This window comes from Primulina tabacum, chromosome 10, assembly GCF_025594145.1.
Source record: "Primulina tabacum isolate GXHZ01 chromosome 10, ASM2559414v2, whole genome shotgun sequence".
Lineage (NCBI taxonomy): Eukaryota > Viridiplantae > Streptophyta > Magnoliopsida > Lamiales > Gesneriaceae > Primulina > Primulina tabacum.
In genome coordinates, this window is record NC_134559.1 from 24,655,688 (window position 1) to 24,672,007 (window position 16,320).

General features: G+C 41.4%; 2 protein-coding genes across 2 annotated transcripts; both read left to right on the top strand.

Annotated features, from left to right (window-relative positions):
* Nucleotides 1-6,802: 6,802 nt before the first annotated feature.
* On the top strand, nt 6,803-7,660 carry LOC142505000 (uncharacterized). The gene has a single exon (XM_075617827.1). It carries the CDS (start codon nt 6,803-6,805, stop codon nt 7,658-7,660), a length of 858 nt encoding a protein of 285 aa, XP_075473942.1.
* A 4-nt stretch (nt 7,661-7,664) lies between these two features.
* LOC142505001 (uncharacterized) lies at nt 7,665-10,874 on the top strand. Its single transcript, XM_075617828.1, has 5 exons — nt 7,665-8,196; nt 8,701-8,957; nt 9,042-9,151; nt 9,287-9,751; nt 10,178-10,874. Exons 1-5 carry the CDS (start codon nt 7,665-7,667, stop codon nt 10,872-10,874), a joined length of 2,061 nt encoding a protein of 686 aa, XP_075473943.1.
* The last annotated feature ends 5,446 nt before the right edge of the window (nt 10,875-16,320 follow it).

Consider the following 16,320-nt stretch of genomic DNA (forward strand, 5'->3'; position numbering starts at 1 on the left):
CGTGTTAATCTTCTCAAGCTTCAAAAACTTCTTCTCCAATACATCTCGTATCCAATGATAACGAACATCAATAGGCTTTGATCTAGAATGCATTGAATTATTCTTTCCAAGATGAATTGCACTCTGACTGTCACAGAACAACTTGTATTGATCTTGTACAAAACTTAGTTCCTTCAAAAACCCTTTCATCCATAACATTTCCTTGCATGCCTCAGTTGCAGCAATTAACTCCGCTTAAGTGGTTGATAATGATACACACTTTTGCAACTTTGACTGTCATGACACAGCTCCCCCTGCAAATGTAATCATGTATCCTGATATAGATTTTCGGGAGTCAACGTCTCCTGTCATATCTGCATCTGTGTAGCCTACAAGCTCAAGTCTAGATCCTCCAAAACTCAATCTATGTTTAGAGGTTCCCCGTAGATATCTGAATATCCATTTTACTGCAGTCCAATGTTCCTTTCCCGATCTTGAAAGGAATTTGCTCACTACTCCTACAGAATGAGCTAAATCTGGCCGAGTACATACCATGACATACATCAGACTTCCAACAGCTGAAGCATATGGAACACCTTTCATTTCTTCTTCCTCATCCTCTGTAATAGGACTCTGCTTTGAATTCAACTTGAAGTGGTTGGCAAGAGGACATCCAACCGCTTTGGCCTGGTCCATGTTGAATCTCTGAAGTAACTTCTCAATATACTTCTTTTGCGACAACCAGGTCTTCTTGGCATACCTGTCTCGATGGATTTCCATGCCAATAATTCTTTTTTCTGGCCCAAGTCTTTCATAGAAAAAAATCTTGCTTAATTGCTTCTTTAGGCCTTTGATATCAGAATCATCTTTGCCAACAATCAACATGTCATCTACATAGAGTAGAAGCACCATCAAATCATCATCAGAGGTATCTTAGACAAAAACACAATGGTCTGCAGTGGTTTTCTTGAATCCCTGTTGAGTTATCACCAATTCAAACTTCTTGTACCACTCTCTTTGTGCTTGCTTGAGACTGTACAAACTTTTCTTTAATCTGCATATGAGGTCCTCTTTCCCTTTCTCTGCAAACCCCTCTGGTTGCTCCATTTAGATTTCTTCCTCCAACTCCCCATGAAGGAATGCGGTCTTGACATCCATTTGTTCCACCTCCAGATCAAGCTCAGCTGCTAACCCAAGCACAATCCGGATGGATGTCATCTTCACCACAGGTAAAAATATTTCGTCAAATTCGACCCCATGTTTCTGTCCGAAACCTTTAACGACAATCCTAGCTTTGAATGTTGGTTGACTACTGTGTTCTTCGTGCTTCAATCTGAACACCCACTTATTCTTCAAAGCTTTCTTGCCTTTCGGCAACTTCACCAGCTCAAATGTCTCATTCTCATGCAATGATTGCATTTCATCTTGCATAGCCTCCATCCACTTATCTTTGTGTTCACTGGTAATAGCTTCCTCGAAGCTCTCTGGTTCTGCCCCGTCAGTTAGAATGATATATTCATTTGAGGAATATCTGGTTGAGGGTCGCACTTGTCTTCCAGAACATGTGGTCATTGTACCACGAGAACTTTCTGCTGGTGGTTCACTGTGAACACAGATCTCATTATCATCCTCATGACCGTTCTGCAATTCTTCATCTTCAACCGGTTGTGGATTTACCGTTGAAGGCCACCATTCCAGATCTTGTTCAGATCCAGAATTCTCCTTTTCCGCAGTCTCCAAAAATATATTCTCCTGAAATATGGCATCACGACTTCTTATAGGCTTTTTGAGATCTGTATTATAAAACTTGTAACCAAGTAGATTCTCGCCATAGCCTATAAATATGCACTTTCTTGTTTTGACATCCAACTTCTGTCTTTCATCATTTGGTATATGAACATAAGCAACACAGCCAAATACCCAAAAATGATTATAGGAAACTTCTTTGCCTTGCCACACCTGCTCCGGGACATCATAATTGAGAGGAACACAAGGTGAGCGATTCAATATATATGCAGCAGCAACCACTGACCTCACCCCAAAATTCCTTAGTCAGCTTTGCATGTGAGAGCATGCTTCTGACTCTTTCTGCCAAAGTTCTATTCATCCTCTCAGCTAATCCATTGATTTGTGGTGTCTTTGGTGATGTTGTTTGATGTCTGATTCCGTTCCTTTTGCATATCTCATCAAAGGTTCCAATGTACTCCATTATCTGTTCGAATACATTTGAGTTTAATGCATTTTTGCCGTTCAACCAAGTTTAGAAAATTGTTGAACATTTCCGCAACTTGGTCCTTGGTTTTGAGTGTCCACACCCAAATTTTTTGAGAATGATCATCGATAAAAGTTACCCAGTACCTCGCTCCTCCGAGCGACAATGGCATTGAACCACATAGATCTGAGTGCACCAGATCTATAATTTTATCGGCTCTGCTAGGAAGTGAACTTTTGAATGATATTCTGTTTTGTTTTCCGGCTAAGCAGTTTGTGCATTGTTTCATATGAACCTGCTTTATACCGGGCAGAACTTGCTTGCTCACAAGGCGTGTAAGATTATTTTCACTTATGTGACCAAGACGTCGGTGCCACAACTCTGTTGAGTTCTCTTCCTCTGCGTAGTTCACTCCTTCAGAATGATTTTCCTGAACTACATATAGCTTTGACATCTTTAATCCCTTTGCCACCACAAGTGATCCTCTTGAAATCTTACATACCCCATTTCGGAAAGTTGTACAGAAACCTTCTTCATCGAGTCTTTCGATCGATATCAGACTTAGGTGAATATCTGGCACATGCCTGACGTCTTTCAGGATCAGTGTAGAACCATCCACGGTAGTCAAGCTCACATCTCCTTTTCCCACGACTCTGGATAAGTCGTTATTCCCCATCCTCACCACATCAAAGTCCCCTTGTGTGTAGGATGTAAAGAATTCTCTTCGAGATATAACGTGGACTGTTGCTCCACTGTCGATTACCCAACTAGTTACTTGAGTTGCCAAATTTACGGACTCCTGCTCTAGCTCGTGAACAACATTGAATTCGTCAATGACTGTTTGTTTGCTCATCATTGGTTTCATGTTTGTCTTTCAGTTTTCGGCAGTATTTTTTAATATGTCCTTTTTCTCCACAGCGATAACACTTTACGTTGGCATATCTCCCCGAGGACTTGTTTCTTCTTGGTTTCTGATTTGTGTTTTTCTTGATCTTGCTTCTACCCCTTGACTCAGCAGCCAAAACATCTGACTATGAGGTAGAGTAACCCTGAGATCTCCGCCTCATCTCTTCATTCAAGATGCCACTTTTGATGAAGTTCATACTCACGACTCCTCCTGGTGCTGTTTTCGTGAGTGATACTTTCAGAGTCTCCCAAGACTCTGGCAATGTAGCTAGCACAATCAGATCTATGACCTCGTCATCAAGTTTTATGATCATATTTGATAACTGATCCACGAATCCTTGAATCTCGTTCAGATGATCTGCGACCAGAGTTCCTTCTTTGTATCGAACCTGGACAAGCTTGCTCAAATAGAACAATTTGTTGTTGCCACTTTTGGAGGCATATTGTGAGAACCGAAAATATTACAATAATTAATATTGGGAAGAAATTTTATTAGCTAAGATCCTTTTATTGGAAATCCTTGTATGGGAGATTTTATTTTTGAGAATCTTGATGATCAAGTCAACAATATTCTTATGAAGGCATGCATATTTTCGAAATTGGGAAGATATATTGCAAAATTTGGGGAGATATCATGCAAGGCTAAAGGAATCAATGTATGGAGTTAGCAAATTTCGAAAATCAACTAGATATTTTGCCTAAATATTGTATTGCCTAAGGATGTAATGTCATGCTAGAATAAGCCTCAAGAGGGGAAGCAAATCATCCCCTCCTTTGCACCTCAATTTCGAACCATTAGATTAGGAGGGAGGAGAACTCGATTTGGTAGATAATCAGTAGCCATGGAAGGATATTTTTGAGCCAAAAATATGAGATTTAAGCCAATTTTGTGCAAGATTTGAGCACCATATTTAACACCCTTCCCTCCACCTATAAATACTTTACCACTTCCCCTCATTCTCACACTCAAAAAAATTCGAAAACCCTTGCTGAGGCTCTCGAAATTCAGCATCCTCTCCTCAGCCTGAAATCCACTCAAAGTCGTCCAAGGAAAATCGCGCCGAAGTGCCGCCGAAGTGAGGATCAAGGAGCGACCTATCTTCTAAGCCAATCATCCACGTTTTTAGCATCAAATATTCAGTAAGTGGGCTATTTTTAAACTTTAGCATCGAATTTATGCATACATGTGTTCGATTTTTTCAAGAAAAATAAATAGTCGAGTACAATCTTCTTTCTACTCTTTTCGTGTAATTGTCATACGATTTCAAAAGCACTGTGAGGAGTCGACTGTATACGGGAGGGAATCCCAACCACGAAGTACCCTTACGCGGTGGGGGACATAACCGCTATACGGCCTCGCCCCCTTAGAGGAGTAAAAATTAGGGACTGACGTCAGTAAACCGTAGAAGGTAGATGAGTCGCAGTGCTGTGTCGATGTTATACCTGTTTATGAAGTATGTATGCAAGTCATGTTTTATTCTCGAAATTTATGCATGTTGTCTTCATTGTGCTCGATTTTCCTCCATTTACTGAGTATTCCCAAAATACTCACCCCCCTTACAACCCTTCCCAGATAAGCCCGAAGAAGAACTCGAGGATGAGGAGTCCGAACAGTTCTGGGGATGGTGAAAGCTCAAGGAATTCAGTTTAAGTTATTATTAAGTAGAGTTATGTTTCCGCATTAAAACTATGTCGTCCTATTTATTTTGGTCACTGTAAAGACATTGGTTATTTAATTTGAGATATGAATCTTAGACTGGTTTCGGTGTAAACTGTACTACAAAGGCTTGTTGTTTTCAATTGTGTGGTTGTAAACGACGTCGGTGTCAATCCCGAGTTTCGGGGCATGACATTTAAGTGGTATCAGAGCCGCCAGGTTCATAGTCCGGTTGGGAAAAATCGATTTTCAAAAAAAAAAAAAAAAAAAACCCTAAAAATTTTCGGTGGAATTTTAACTCGAGGCCGATGCTACCCCCTCCGAAACGGCCCAACGAGCAAGGCTCACCACCCTAAATTCATGAGCACCACGCTGAAATCGCGAAAATCCTTCGTTTAGGCCTCCGAAACGTCGTTTTTGCCGTTTTAGGAAAGTTTTGTAACCCTTACAACCTTTCGTAGGAAACTCCGAATTCGATTCCGTCAACTGTTCTGGAATCCTCTCGACATATGCTTCGAACCCATATGTCTAATTCCAAACTTTCCATTTTTGAAAAAAAAAATTATATATTTATTTAAATTTCGAAAATTTCATATATATTGCATATTCTCACTTGTTATATACTGTCTATTTCGGATTCTGAGCATTTTCATTTTTGATTTCAGGAAATGGCTCCATCTACTCCCATGCGACCCCGTACTCGTGTCCAAGCTGCCCTTCGTTTGAAGGAGCTTGCCCTTCACAACCAGTCACGCCAGATTCGGCGACTTAGAGCCCGATTAAGTGAGAGGAGGAGTGAGGTCGAAACCTTAACCGCTGAGAAAGAAGAGATTCATGTCCGCCTTAATCAGTCTATCTATCAAGGTGAACTAGTTAGGGGAGATAACATGGACCTACGGGACGTCATAGAGCAATGCAAATATCAAAATGGAAAGCTACTAGAGGATGCGGAGCGCTGTCGCAAGGAACTTGAAGAGGAGAAACAGCAGAATGCCAAGGGTAAGAGGAGACTCGAAAATCTAAGTGAGGCGATAAGCTGCATTGCCAAAGTGAACCATCAGCTGACTCAACAGGGTGAAGCGCTGAAGAACAAGATCAAGGAGAATAAGAACGGGTACGAACTACGCCACCAGAGCACCATAGATCTGTTGGACGAGGCAGAGGCAGATGTTCAAGAGTGGAAGGCGCAGGTGGTCCAGCTTAATGCAGAGAATGCCCAGGTTAATGAAGAGAATGCCCAGCTCACCCACATGGTGGAGATACTGCAAGAGGAAGAGCCGGAAGAAGAAGAGCCGATAGAGATCGATGAGCCCATAGCTGCCATAGGAGATGGAGAGATAGATGATTAGAGTTCCTTAGTTACCTTTCCTTATTACTAGGAGTTTATCCTTCCATTGTTGCTATTTTATTTTCAGTCAGCATGACTTATTTCCATTCAGTACGCTTTGTTCATTCAGTTGTTTCTTTAAATTCGAAAATTAATAAAATATGATTATTATTTATCTCAGTCGTGCATCTATATCCAAATTATGTTTGTTTATTTACTCAGTTGTTCCAGCATAACTTACCTATTCAATCTTGTCGATTTATACCACAAATTCTTAGAAGCGTTTGACTTGTAGGAAATGGCCGGTAGACCACCAAGACAGAACCGCAACCCCCGTTATGCTAACAACAACAACAACAACAACAACAACACTAATGAAGAAGGCAACGGACCTCCACCTCAGTTCAATCTCAATCAAGCAGACCTAATGGCCATAGCCACGATCGTGGCGACGACACTTCAGGGGTTAGTGAACCCCAATGCTAATCAGCAGCCTCCACCTCCACCACAGCATGGGGTCAAGTTTCATTACGAGTCACTGCGCAAGAACAGGTGCCCAACCTTCAGTGGCGCTGCCTAGCCCGAAGTTAGCCAGAGTTGGCTAAAAAGCGTGGAAACTCAGTTGAGACTGTTGGAAGTCCCGGATGCACTAAAAGTGGACGTGATAGTGCCCTTCTTGGAAGACAAGGCAGCTAAATGGTGGGAAGCAGTCTCACCAGCTATGACCGCTGCTGGACCAATCACATGGCGAATCTTCCGAGAAACGTTTCCGAAACAGTACTACCCAGCAGAAGTCAGACTGCAGAAGCTAAGTGAATTTGAAAATTTCAGTCAGGCTCCAGACATGTCAGTGGTGGAATACACCTCTCAGTTCAATGCCCTCGGATCTTATGCTCCAGCAATCATGGCAGACGAAGTTCTGAAATTGCACCGCTTTAAGAAAGGGTTGAACAGCAGGATCCAGTCAGCTCTAGCGGTCTACCAACCTGCCAACTTTTCAGATTTGATGGGTGCGGCTATCCGAGCCGAGGCTGATATTCGTCGAGGAGAAGGGGAAAACAGGAACAAGCGACCCCTTAACAGCCAGCCTTCTCAAGGGAGACCAGTGTTCAAGAGGCCCAATCAGTCGGGTGGACCTCCCTCAGGGAAATTCCCCGCCACTAACTATCAAGGACTCAAGCCATGCTCAACATGTGGCTTCAAGCACTCCGGGGAATGTCGAAGGGCCAGCGGTGTATGCTTTGGATGTGGGAAAGCGGGGCACCGAATTGCAGAATGTCCTACCGCAGCCAACCGACCAGCAGGGCCAAACAGAGGAGCTGGGCCAAATACGGGAGCAGGTCCTAGTAAACCAAAGGAGGACAAACCCAATGCTAGGATCTTTGCCATGACTCAGGAAGAGGCTGATGACGCAACTGAAGTCGTGTCAGGTACCATTCTAACTCAATCAGTGCCTGCTTACGCATTATTTGACTGTGGCGCTACGCACTCCTTTATGTCTAAGAGGTTTGCTAAGAAATTAGGACGTAAGCCCGATAAGCTAACCGAACCTTTCCGAATAGTCCACACCTACGAGTAGAGCCATGGAAACTGATGAGATTTACAGAGATTGTGAAATCAGTATCAATAACCAGAATTTTAGCGCCGACTTGATACAGTTGATCATGCTTGATTTCGACATCATCCTAGGGATGGACTGGTTAGAAAGAAACAACGCAGTAGTAGATTGTAAGGGAAAAGAAGTCAAACTCCGAACCCCAAATCAGGAAGAAGTCGTGTTTCACGGTAAATCCAAGGGACGAAAATCACTATTGTCCGCATCTCAAACTTGGAAAGCCATGAAATCCGGAGAAGACATCTACCTAGCAATGGTCAATGAGGCAAAAGAAGAAGTCGAGCTGAAACTGGAGGACATCCCGGTGGTGAGAGATTTCCCAGATGTTTTCCCAGAAGAACTCTCAGGGATGGTCCCGGACCGCGAAGTGGAGTTCGAAATCAACCTGGTTCCCGGTGCGGCACCGATCTCTAAGGCACCGTACAGAATGGCACCAGCCGAACTCAAGGAGTTAAAGGAACAACTCCAAGAATTGCTAGATAAAAAGCAGATTCGACCAAGTGTGTCCCCGTGGGGAGCTCCAGTACTCTTCGTAAAGAAGAAGGACGGTAGTATGAGATTATGCATCGACTATAGAGAATTAAACAAGATCACAGTCAAGAACAGGTACCCTCTACCTCGGATAGACGATCTGTTTGATTAGCTTAAAGGAGCCGCCGTCTTTTCTAAACTGGATCTGAGGACAGGTTACCATCAGTTGAAGGTCAGGGCTGAAGATATCCCCAAGACAGCCTTTCGAACCAGGTATGGGCATTATGAATTCACAATGATGCCTTTTGGTCTGACCAATGCACCAGCAGCATTCATGGACCTGATGAACAGAGTGTTCAAGCCATTCCTGGATCAGTTCATAGTGGTATTCATCGACGATATCCTCGTCTATTCTCCTGACGAGACGAGCCATGAAGAGCACCTTCACCTTGCACTGCAGACCTTAATAGAGAATAAACTATACGCTAAGTTCAGCAAGTGTGAATTCTGGCTAAGGAGTGTGTCGTTTCTAGGACACGTGATTTCGAGAGAAGGAGTGTCAGTGGACCCAAGGAAATTAGAGGCAATTACCGAGTGGCCGAGACCTAAGAACGCCACCGATATCAGAAGCTTTCTTGGATTGGCGGGTTACTACCGAAAGTTTGTCGAAGGGTTCTCCTCGATAGCCGTGCCACTGACGAAGCTCACACAGAAGAATTCTAAATTCATCTGGGATGACGATTGTGAGAAGAGTTTCCAGACATTGAAGGAGAAACTCGCATCCACACCAGTGTTAATATTGCCTGCAGAGAATAAGGATTTTACCATCTACAGTGACGCATCTAAGGAAGGTCTGGGATGCGTACTCATGCAGGAAGGAAGAGCGATCGCCTACGCATCAAGGCAGTTGAAACCGCATGAGCAGAATTATCCTACTCATGACCTGGAACTAGCAGCGGTTGTCTTCGCCTTAAAGATTTGGAGGCACTATCTCTATGGTGCTAAATGTGAAATCTTCACAGACCATCAGAGCCTCAAGTACTTGTTCACCCAAAAGGAACTTAATATGAGGCAAAGGCGATGGATCGAACTTCTGAAAGATTATGACTTGACCATAAGCTACCATCCGGGTAAAGCGAACAAAGTGGCCGATGAGCTAAGTCGGAAGGGCCGTGGCAAGGTAACTCTAGCGTCCCTCTCTACCCAGCCATGCCTACAGGAGACCGTCAAGTTAAACCAGGATCGAGACCCGGTACTGACTAAACTTAAGGAGCAGGTCAGAGAAGGGAAGTCTCAAGATCATCAGATTGACGATAAGGGAATCTTGTGGATGAAAGGGAGACTGTGTGTGCCCGATAGTGATAACCTTCGCCAAGAGATAATGACAGAGGCGCACAAGTCAAAATTCTCAGTCCACCCAGGCAGTACGAAAATGTACAGGGACCTCAAGAATAGTTTCTGGTGGAATGGCATGAAGAGAGATGTAGCTGAATTCGTCTCCAGATGTCAGGTATGCCAGCAGGTCAAAGCAGAACACCAGCGACCTGGGGGATTACTGCAACCTTTGGAAATTCCCGAATGGAAGTGGGAGCATATCTCCATGGATTTTGTGGTAGGATTGCCAAAGTCTAGGCAAAGCCACGACGGTATATGGGTGATCGTGGACAGACTCACAAAGACGGCACACTTCCTACCCGTCCGCATGAATTACAACCTTGACAAGTTGGCTTCACTGTACATGGACAACATCGTGAAACTGCATGGAGTGCCAGTTAGCATCTTATTTGACAGAGACCCGAGGTTCGTTTCGCGTTTTTGGAAGAGCTTTCAAGAGGCCATGGGAACGAAAGTGACCCTAAGTACGGCCTATCATCCTCAAACCGATGGGCAAACGGAGAGAACCATACAGACCTTAGAAGATATGCTGCGAGCGTGCGATCTTGAATTCAGTAGCAACTGGAGCACTCATATACTCTTAATTGAGTTTGCTTATAACAACAACTGTCACAGCAGCATCGGAATGGCTCCGTACGAAGCCCTTTATGAAAGGAAATGTCGGTCACCACTTTACTGGGATGAAGTGGGAGAAAAAGTCGTGGTGGGACCCGAGCTAGTACAGATGACAGTAGATAAGGTTAAAATTGTCCGAGAAAAGCTCAAGGCAGCTCAAGACCGACAGAAGAGCTGGGCAGATCTTAAAAGAAGACCTGTAGAGTTTAACGTGGGCGAGAAGGCTTATGTGAAAGTCTCGCCTATGAGAGGAGTTGTCCGATTCAATAAGGCCGGGAAATTGAACCCTCGATATGTTGGACCCTTTGAAATCTTGGAAAGAGTGGGCACGCTAGCATGCAGACTGGCATTACCACCAAGCATGTCAAGGATACACAACGTGTTCCATGTGTCCCAACTAAGAAGGTACATTCCAGACCCGAGTCACGTATTAGAAGTAGAACCACTCGTGATCGAAGGGAACTTGGGAGAAGAACTGAAATACGAAGAAGTTCCTATTAGAATCGTGGACACCAAGGAACAAGTCCTCAGACGACGCATCATTCCCTACGTCAAAGTGCAGTGGTCCAATCACACTGAGCGGGAAGCAACTTGGGAAGTTGAAGAGAAGATGCGAAAGGAATATCCCTACCTATTTGGAGACCAAGCCAACTCCAGTTTCGAGGACGAAACTCCTCATAAGGCGGTAGGGATGTGAGAACCGAAAATATTACAATAATTAATATTGGGAAGAAATTTTATTAGCTAAGATCCTTTTATTGGAAATCCTTGTATGGGAGATTTTATTTTTGAGAATCTTGATGATCAAGTCAACAATATTCTTATGAAGGCATGCATATTTTCGAAATTGGGAGGATATATTGCAAAATTTGGGGAGATATCATGCAAGGCTAAAGGAATCAATGTATGGAGTTAGCAAATTTCGAAAATCAACTAGATATTTTGCCTAAATATTGTATTGCCTAAGGATGTAATGTCATGCTAGAATAAGCCTCAAGAGGGGAAGCAAATCCTCCCCTCCTTTGCACCTTAATTTCGAACCATTAGATTAGGAGGGACGAGAACTCGATTTGGTAGATAATCAGTAGCCATGGAAAGATATTTTTGAGCCAAAAATATGAGATTTAAGCCAATTTTGTGCAAGATTTGAGCACCATATTTAACACCCTTCCCTCCACCTATAAATACTTCACCACTTCCCCTCATTCTCACACTCAAAAAAATTCGAAAACCCTTGCTGAGGCTCTCGAAATTCAGCATCCTCTCCTCAGCCGAAATCCACTCAAAGTCGTCCAAGGAAAATCGCGCCGAAGTGCCGCCGAAGTGAGGATCAAGGAGCGACCTATCTTCTAAGCCAATCATCCGCGTTTTTAGCATCAAATATTCAGTAAGTGGGCTATTTTTAAACTTTAGCATCGAATTTATGCATACATGTGTTCGATTTTTACAAGAAAAATAAATAGTCGAGTACAATCTTCTTTCTACTCTTTTCGTGTAATTGTCATACGATTTCAAAAGCACTGTGAGGAGTCAACTGTATACGGGAGGGAACCCCAACCACGACGTACCCTTACGCGGTGGGGGACATAACCGCTATACGGCCTCGCCCCCTTAGAGGAGTAAAAATTAGGGACTGACGTCAGTAAACCGTAGAAGGTAGATGAGTCGCAGTGCTGTGTCGATGTTATACCTGTTTATGAAGTATGTATGCAAGTCATGTTTTATTCTCGAAATTTATGCATGTTGTCTTCATTGTGCTCGATTTTCCCCCATTTACTGAGTATTCCCAAAATACTCACCCCCCTTACAACCCTTCCCAGATAAGCCCGAAGAAGAACTCGAGGATGAGGAGTCCGAACAGTTCTGGGGATGGTGAACGCTCAAGGAATTCAGTTTAAGTTATTATTAAGTAGAGTTACGTTTCCGCATTAAAACTATGTCGTCTTATTTATTTTGGTCACTGTAAAGACATTGGTTATTTAATTTGAGATATGAATCTTAGACTGGTTTCGGTTTAAACTGTACTACAAAGGCTTGTTGTTTTCAATTGTGTGGTTGTAAACGACGCCGGTGTCAATCCCGAGTTTCGGAGTGTGACACATATAGTGTCTCCAACTTCGTCCAAAGTGTACGAGCATGTGTCTCGTTACAAATATGATTGTATACGTTGTCATTGACAAATTGTCGGATGTACCCACAGACTTGCTCGTGCTCGAAGTTCCATTCGGCATCTGATTTATCATCTGGTTTAGACTCGTTGAACACCGGTAGGTGCATCTTGGTGACGAATAGAAGATCTTCCATCTTACTTTTCCGAAGTTGATAATTAGAGCCATTAAGCCTAATTATCTTGCTTGTGCGTACCTCCATCTTTTGTGACTACTACCAACGAATTAATCGTCAAAGCCTGAACACAAAAGAACCACTTCCCTGATACTGTCTAGAAAGCCCTTTCTGATGTGGAAGTTCAGATTAAGCTGCAACCACAGAACATACGAGGACTTCCTATAGTATTTGAGAATCTAGCTCTGATACCAATTGTTGGGATATCAGGAAAATAAACGAGGTAACATCGCAGCATAACATCATAAGTGATATCAACAATGAATAAGATGAACACCAATATTTATAGTGGTTCACCCCAAGATTGGGCTACGTCCACTCTAAACCTCTCAAGGAGATCACTTTTTTATTAATAACAAAGAAGACAAGAGAATTGAGAATACAAAGTATTTCACTCAGAACACTCTGATTTTAATACTCGTTTTCTCTCCACTAAACCTATTCTTTCCAAGGATAAACACCCCTTAAGAAATCTCACACTAAATCCTTTGTCTCACTTCTACACTTATGATTGTAGATGAGATGATTTTGTGCTTTGGTATGTTTTTGAAATGAAGAATGGATGTGTATTTACAGGTGAAGTTTAGGGAAAAAACAAAAATTAAAACCTCATTGCTTACATAATCAAATCAACCATTTTTTACTAACTCAAACCATGTGTTAATTGTGTTGTTGAATTCCAAAATGGTGTTCTTTGAATTCAAATTTAGGTGGTTTTGAATTCAAAGATTGCTTGATTGATTACTTAGCATAAATTGCGCAATTAGTAAATTTTGTTATACACAGTAGTAAAGTATCACATTTTTTTCACATTTTTTGCAGAATTTTGAGTGATTCAATGCTTACATTTGACAAACTCAACGCCCACGACGACTTTTGAAATGATCATTTTTTGTTGTTTTGATGCAGTGTAATTCAGTTCTGTGCCACTACATTTGGATATTATGCCCAAGCTACTGCTGCTTAAGAAAGTTTTGGTATACAAATCAGTTTCCAGTCCCCGTATTGTGGTTAGTCCATAAAGTATCCAAGTCTTGTGGTTTTAACATTACGTTTGCTGTTGCAGGAACAATGTGCTCAAAATTGCATTCATTGTGTGAAACGTCCACTACTCGTTTTTTTTTTAAATGTACTAGAATTTTTTGCTTTCTTAAGCTTTCGGCCGAACACATACACATATATATAAATGTTTTGCATCATTTAAAAATAAATCAACCAACCTAATATTTTAAAATCCAAAACACAATTCGAAACATGAGATCCTATACGTCAACCAATCTAAATTTAGCATTTTTCAAAATAAAATATAAATATATTAATCCCTCAAAATCTCTCAATAGCGTCATAAGTCATAAAATTTTTAAAGTAACTTTAATCATAAACGTAATGCGAAAAACGAGCAAAGGTCATCGGGTTATGTGCACATTAGTCACGCTAGTTCAACCATCAAGTCCTCCATCAAAATTATGCTCACCTGCATCTATCACACCTAGTGAGTCTAATCATTCAACAAACATTAATCATGATAACAAGTAGTACATATACAATCACATGCATCAATAAAATATCTTTACTAAAAATAGTTTTGCATGAAAATGCATAACTTTAAACCTTTCATAATAAACATTTCCTTTCATCATATACGTATACGTTTTTTTTTTTATTGAATTCAGATCGTTAATTGTGACTTCGTTTCAGCTATAGGTCGATGGATCCATCTATGTATAACCATGGTACCAGGCGACGAGGACATCAGCGACACTCTCACCCGTCAACTGAACCTTGGCCTTACATATCATCATATCCTTTTGATGGAAATACGATCATTAGGCTCACTTTTGGGCCTTCTCCCGTAAACGGGCTCTCTCTGGGGCCTTTTCCTTCACAATATCCCCAATCATATCCTTTTATATCACAATCAAGTCACCTCCTTCAACCTTTCATTATTTTCATCACTTATAAAATTCATGCATATATATATATATCATTTTCTTTTAAATCAAGCATGCAACATGTCTTTTAATATTAACCTTTCATCATAAATTTCATAAACATTTAAAATAAACATATTAACATTTATTATAGCATTCAGGACACTGCCATGATGTCTAACAATTTTCAGGCGTAAAATGAACGTTTTGTCCCGAAAACCCTAACTTTCCCAATTTATCCTTAGACCTTAAAACGATGACCCAAATCCATCCAAACTTAACATTACACCTTAAAATATACCTAAAAATATTTCTTAGACGTAAACTTATGTTTCTAGACTACTTTTCGAATTCGTTTTAATAGCTTAATTGTATGTCTCGGTTTTAACCCGAATTGAATCGAAACTTAACCAAAATTTACCAAACTTGAACCATAGCTTATTAACACCTAACCATACCTTTTATCACCCAAATCAAGCCAATTAAAGCCCTTACATAAGCTTAGAACAACCTATGAAAATCTGCACTATTTCATTCGAATCCTAGCTTGATCAACCGATATGTCCCTCGACTCCAGCCCTTAACCACTATGTCCAGACCCTAACCACCCATCCTAGGACCTAGACCGAACCTTTAGGACACTCCTGGACCGGCCTATACAGCCCTTACACGACCAGCCCTCAAACCCATGCCCTTAAAGCCCTATGCGACCCCCAAACGGCTAACAGCCTTCCACCTCCCCTTCCAGCCCTTGCACAGCCCGTCTAGGACTATGACTAGACCACCCTAGGACCCTTGAACACAACCCAAACGGAAGCCCACACCTGTGCCCATCTAGAACCCAAGTTTTAAACCCTAGTCCCATGCAAACCCAATTTCCATTCATCATGTCACCATATCTTGTCCAGCCCTTAAACATGTACCTAAGGACCCTTAAACATCTAGAAAAATGTTTGTTCTAGTAACCCTACCATGGCAGCCCCTTTGTGCATTGTAAACAAGAGTTTTAAAAGATGAAAACTCTAGTTTTGTTCTTGTTATGCCATAAAAATGAAAATATACAAAGTGTATCATGTTTTTCATGAAATCATGTATCAAAACATATAATATGGTGTGAAAGATGAGTGAAGGAAGATTAAGACGTGTCTTTGCATATTTTACGCACGAAAAACAATTTGAGATGCGAAGAACGTCGACGGAGAGGGACGGAACTTGCTGCGTTTTCTTCAAAACCCTGGTGAATAAGATTGAAAGTGTAAAGTGTGTGCGTGTAGTGCTGCTGATGGAGAGTCCTAGCTCTTTTTGTGATGTGTGCGTGTGTTTTAGGTGTAATGGTTAGGGTTTTAGGCCTAATGTTTTAAATAAAACACTTGGTACGAGTTTGGGCCTAGTAACTATAGTATATTATGCTTATTATGCTCATTAGATAGTAATTAAAATATTTTGTTTAGGAAACTTTTCGAAAATACTAGCCGAGCCTCCAAAAAGTCCCTATTTTCGTCAAAAATTGATTGCCGGTTTAAAATACGACTCGGCGCGTAAAAACATCTCAAAATACCTCATTTTCGAAAATACATATTAAAATATATCATATATTAAATAATTAAAGATAACATTTAATAAAATAATTTTTTCCTTCGTGGTATCCGGTCTCCGTTCCTCGATCGCGTTTCGAATTGCCTTTAAAACACAGTTTTATGCATTCTAATATAAAACCATCTTTTAGACATGTAACAATGCTGACCATAATTAATTTATGCAATTAAAACAATTTAATTAATCATTTTTCATTTTTCTTAGGTTTACATGCAGTTCGCATTTGGATCTTATATTGTGGGCTCACATTTATTTATTATGCAGCCTTTGTAA

What these genes read in the sequence shown, in the direction of transcription:
- LOC142505000 (XM_075617827.1), top strand. Translation starts at nt 6,803, where the DNA reads ATGACCGCTGCTGGACCAATCACATGGCGAATCTTCCGAGAAACGTTT.
- LOC142505001 (XM_075617828.1), top strand. Translation starts at nt 7,665, where the DNA reads ATGGAAACTGATGAGATTTACAGAGATTGTGAAATCAGTATCAATAAC. An exon ending in AGAAACTCGCATCCACACCA is followed by an intron (nt 8,958 to 9,041) that starts GTGTTAATATTG and finishes GTACTCATGCAG; the next exon opens with GAAGGAAGAGCGATCGCCTA. An exon ending in TTGGAAATTCCCGAATGGAA is followed by an intron (nt 9,752 to 10,177) that starts GTGGGAGCATAT and finishes CAACTGTCACAG; the next exon opens with CAGCATCGGAATGGCTCCGT.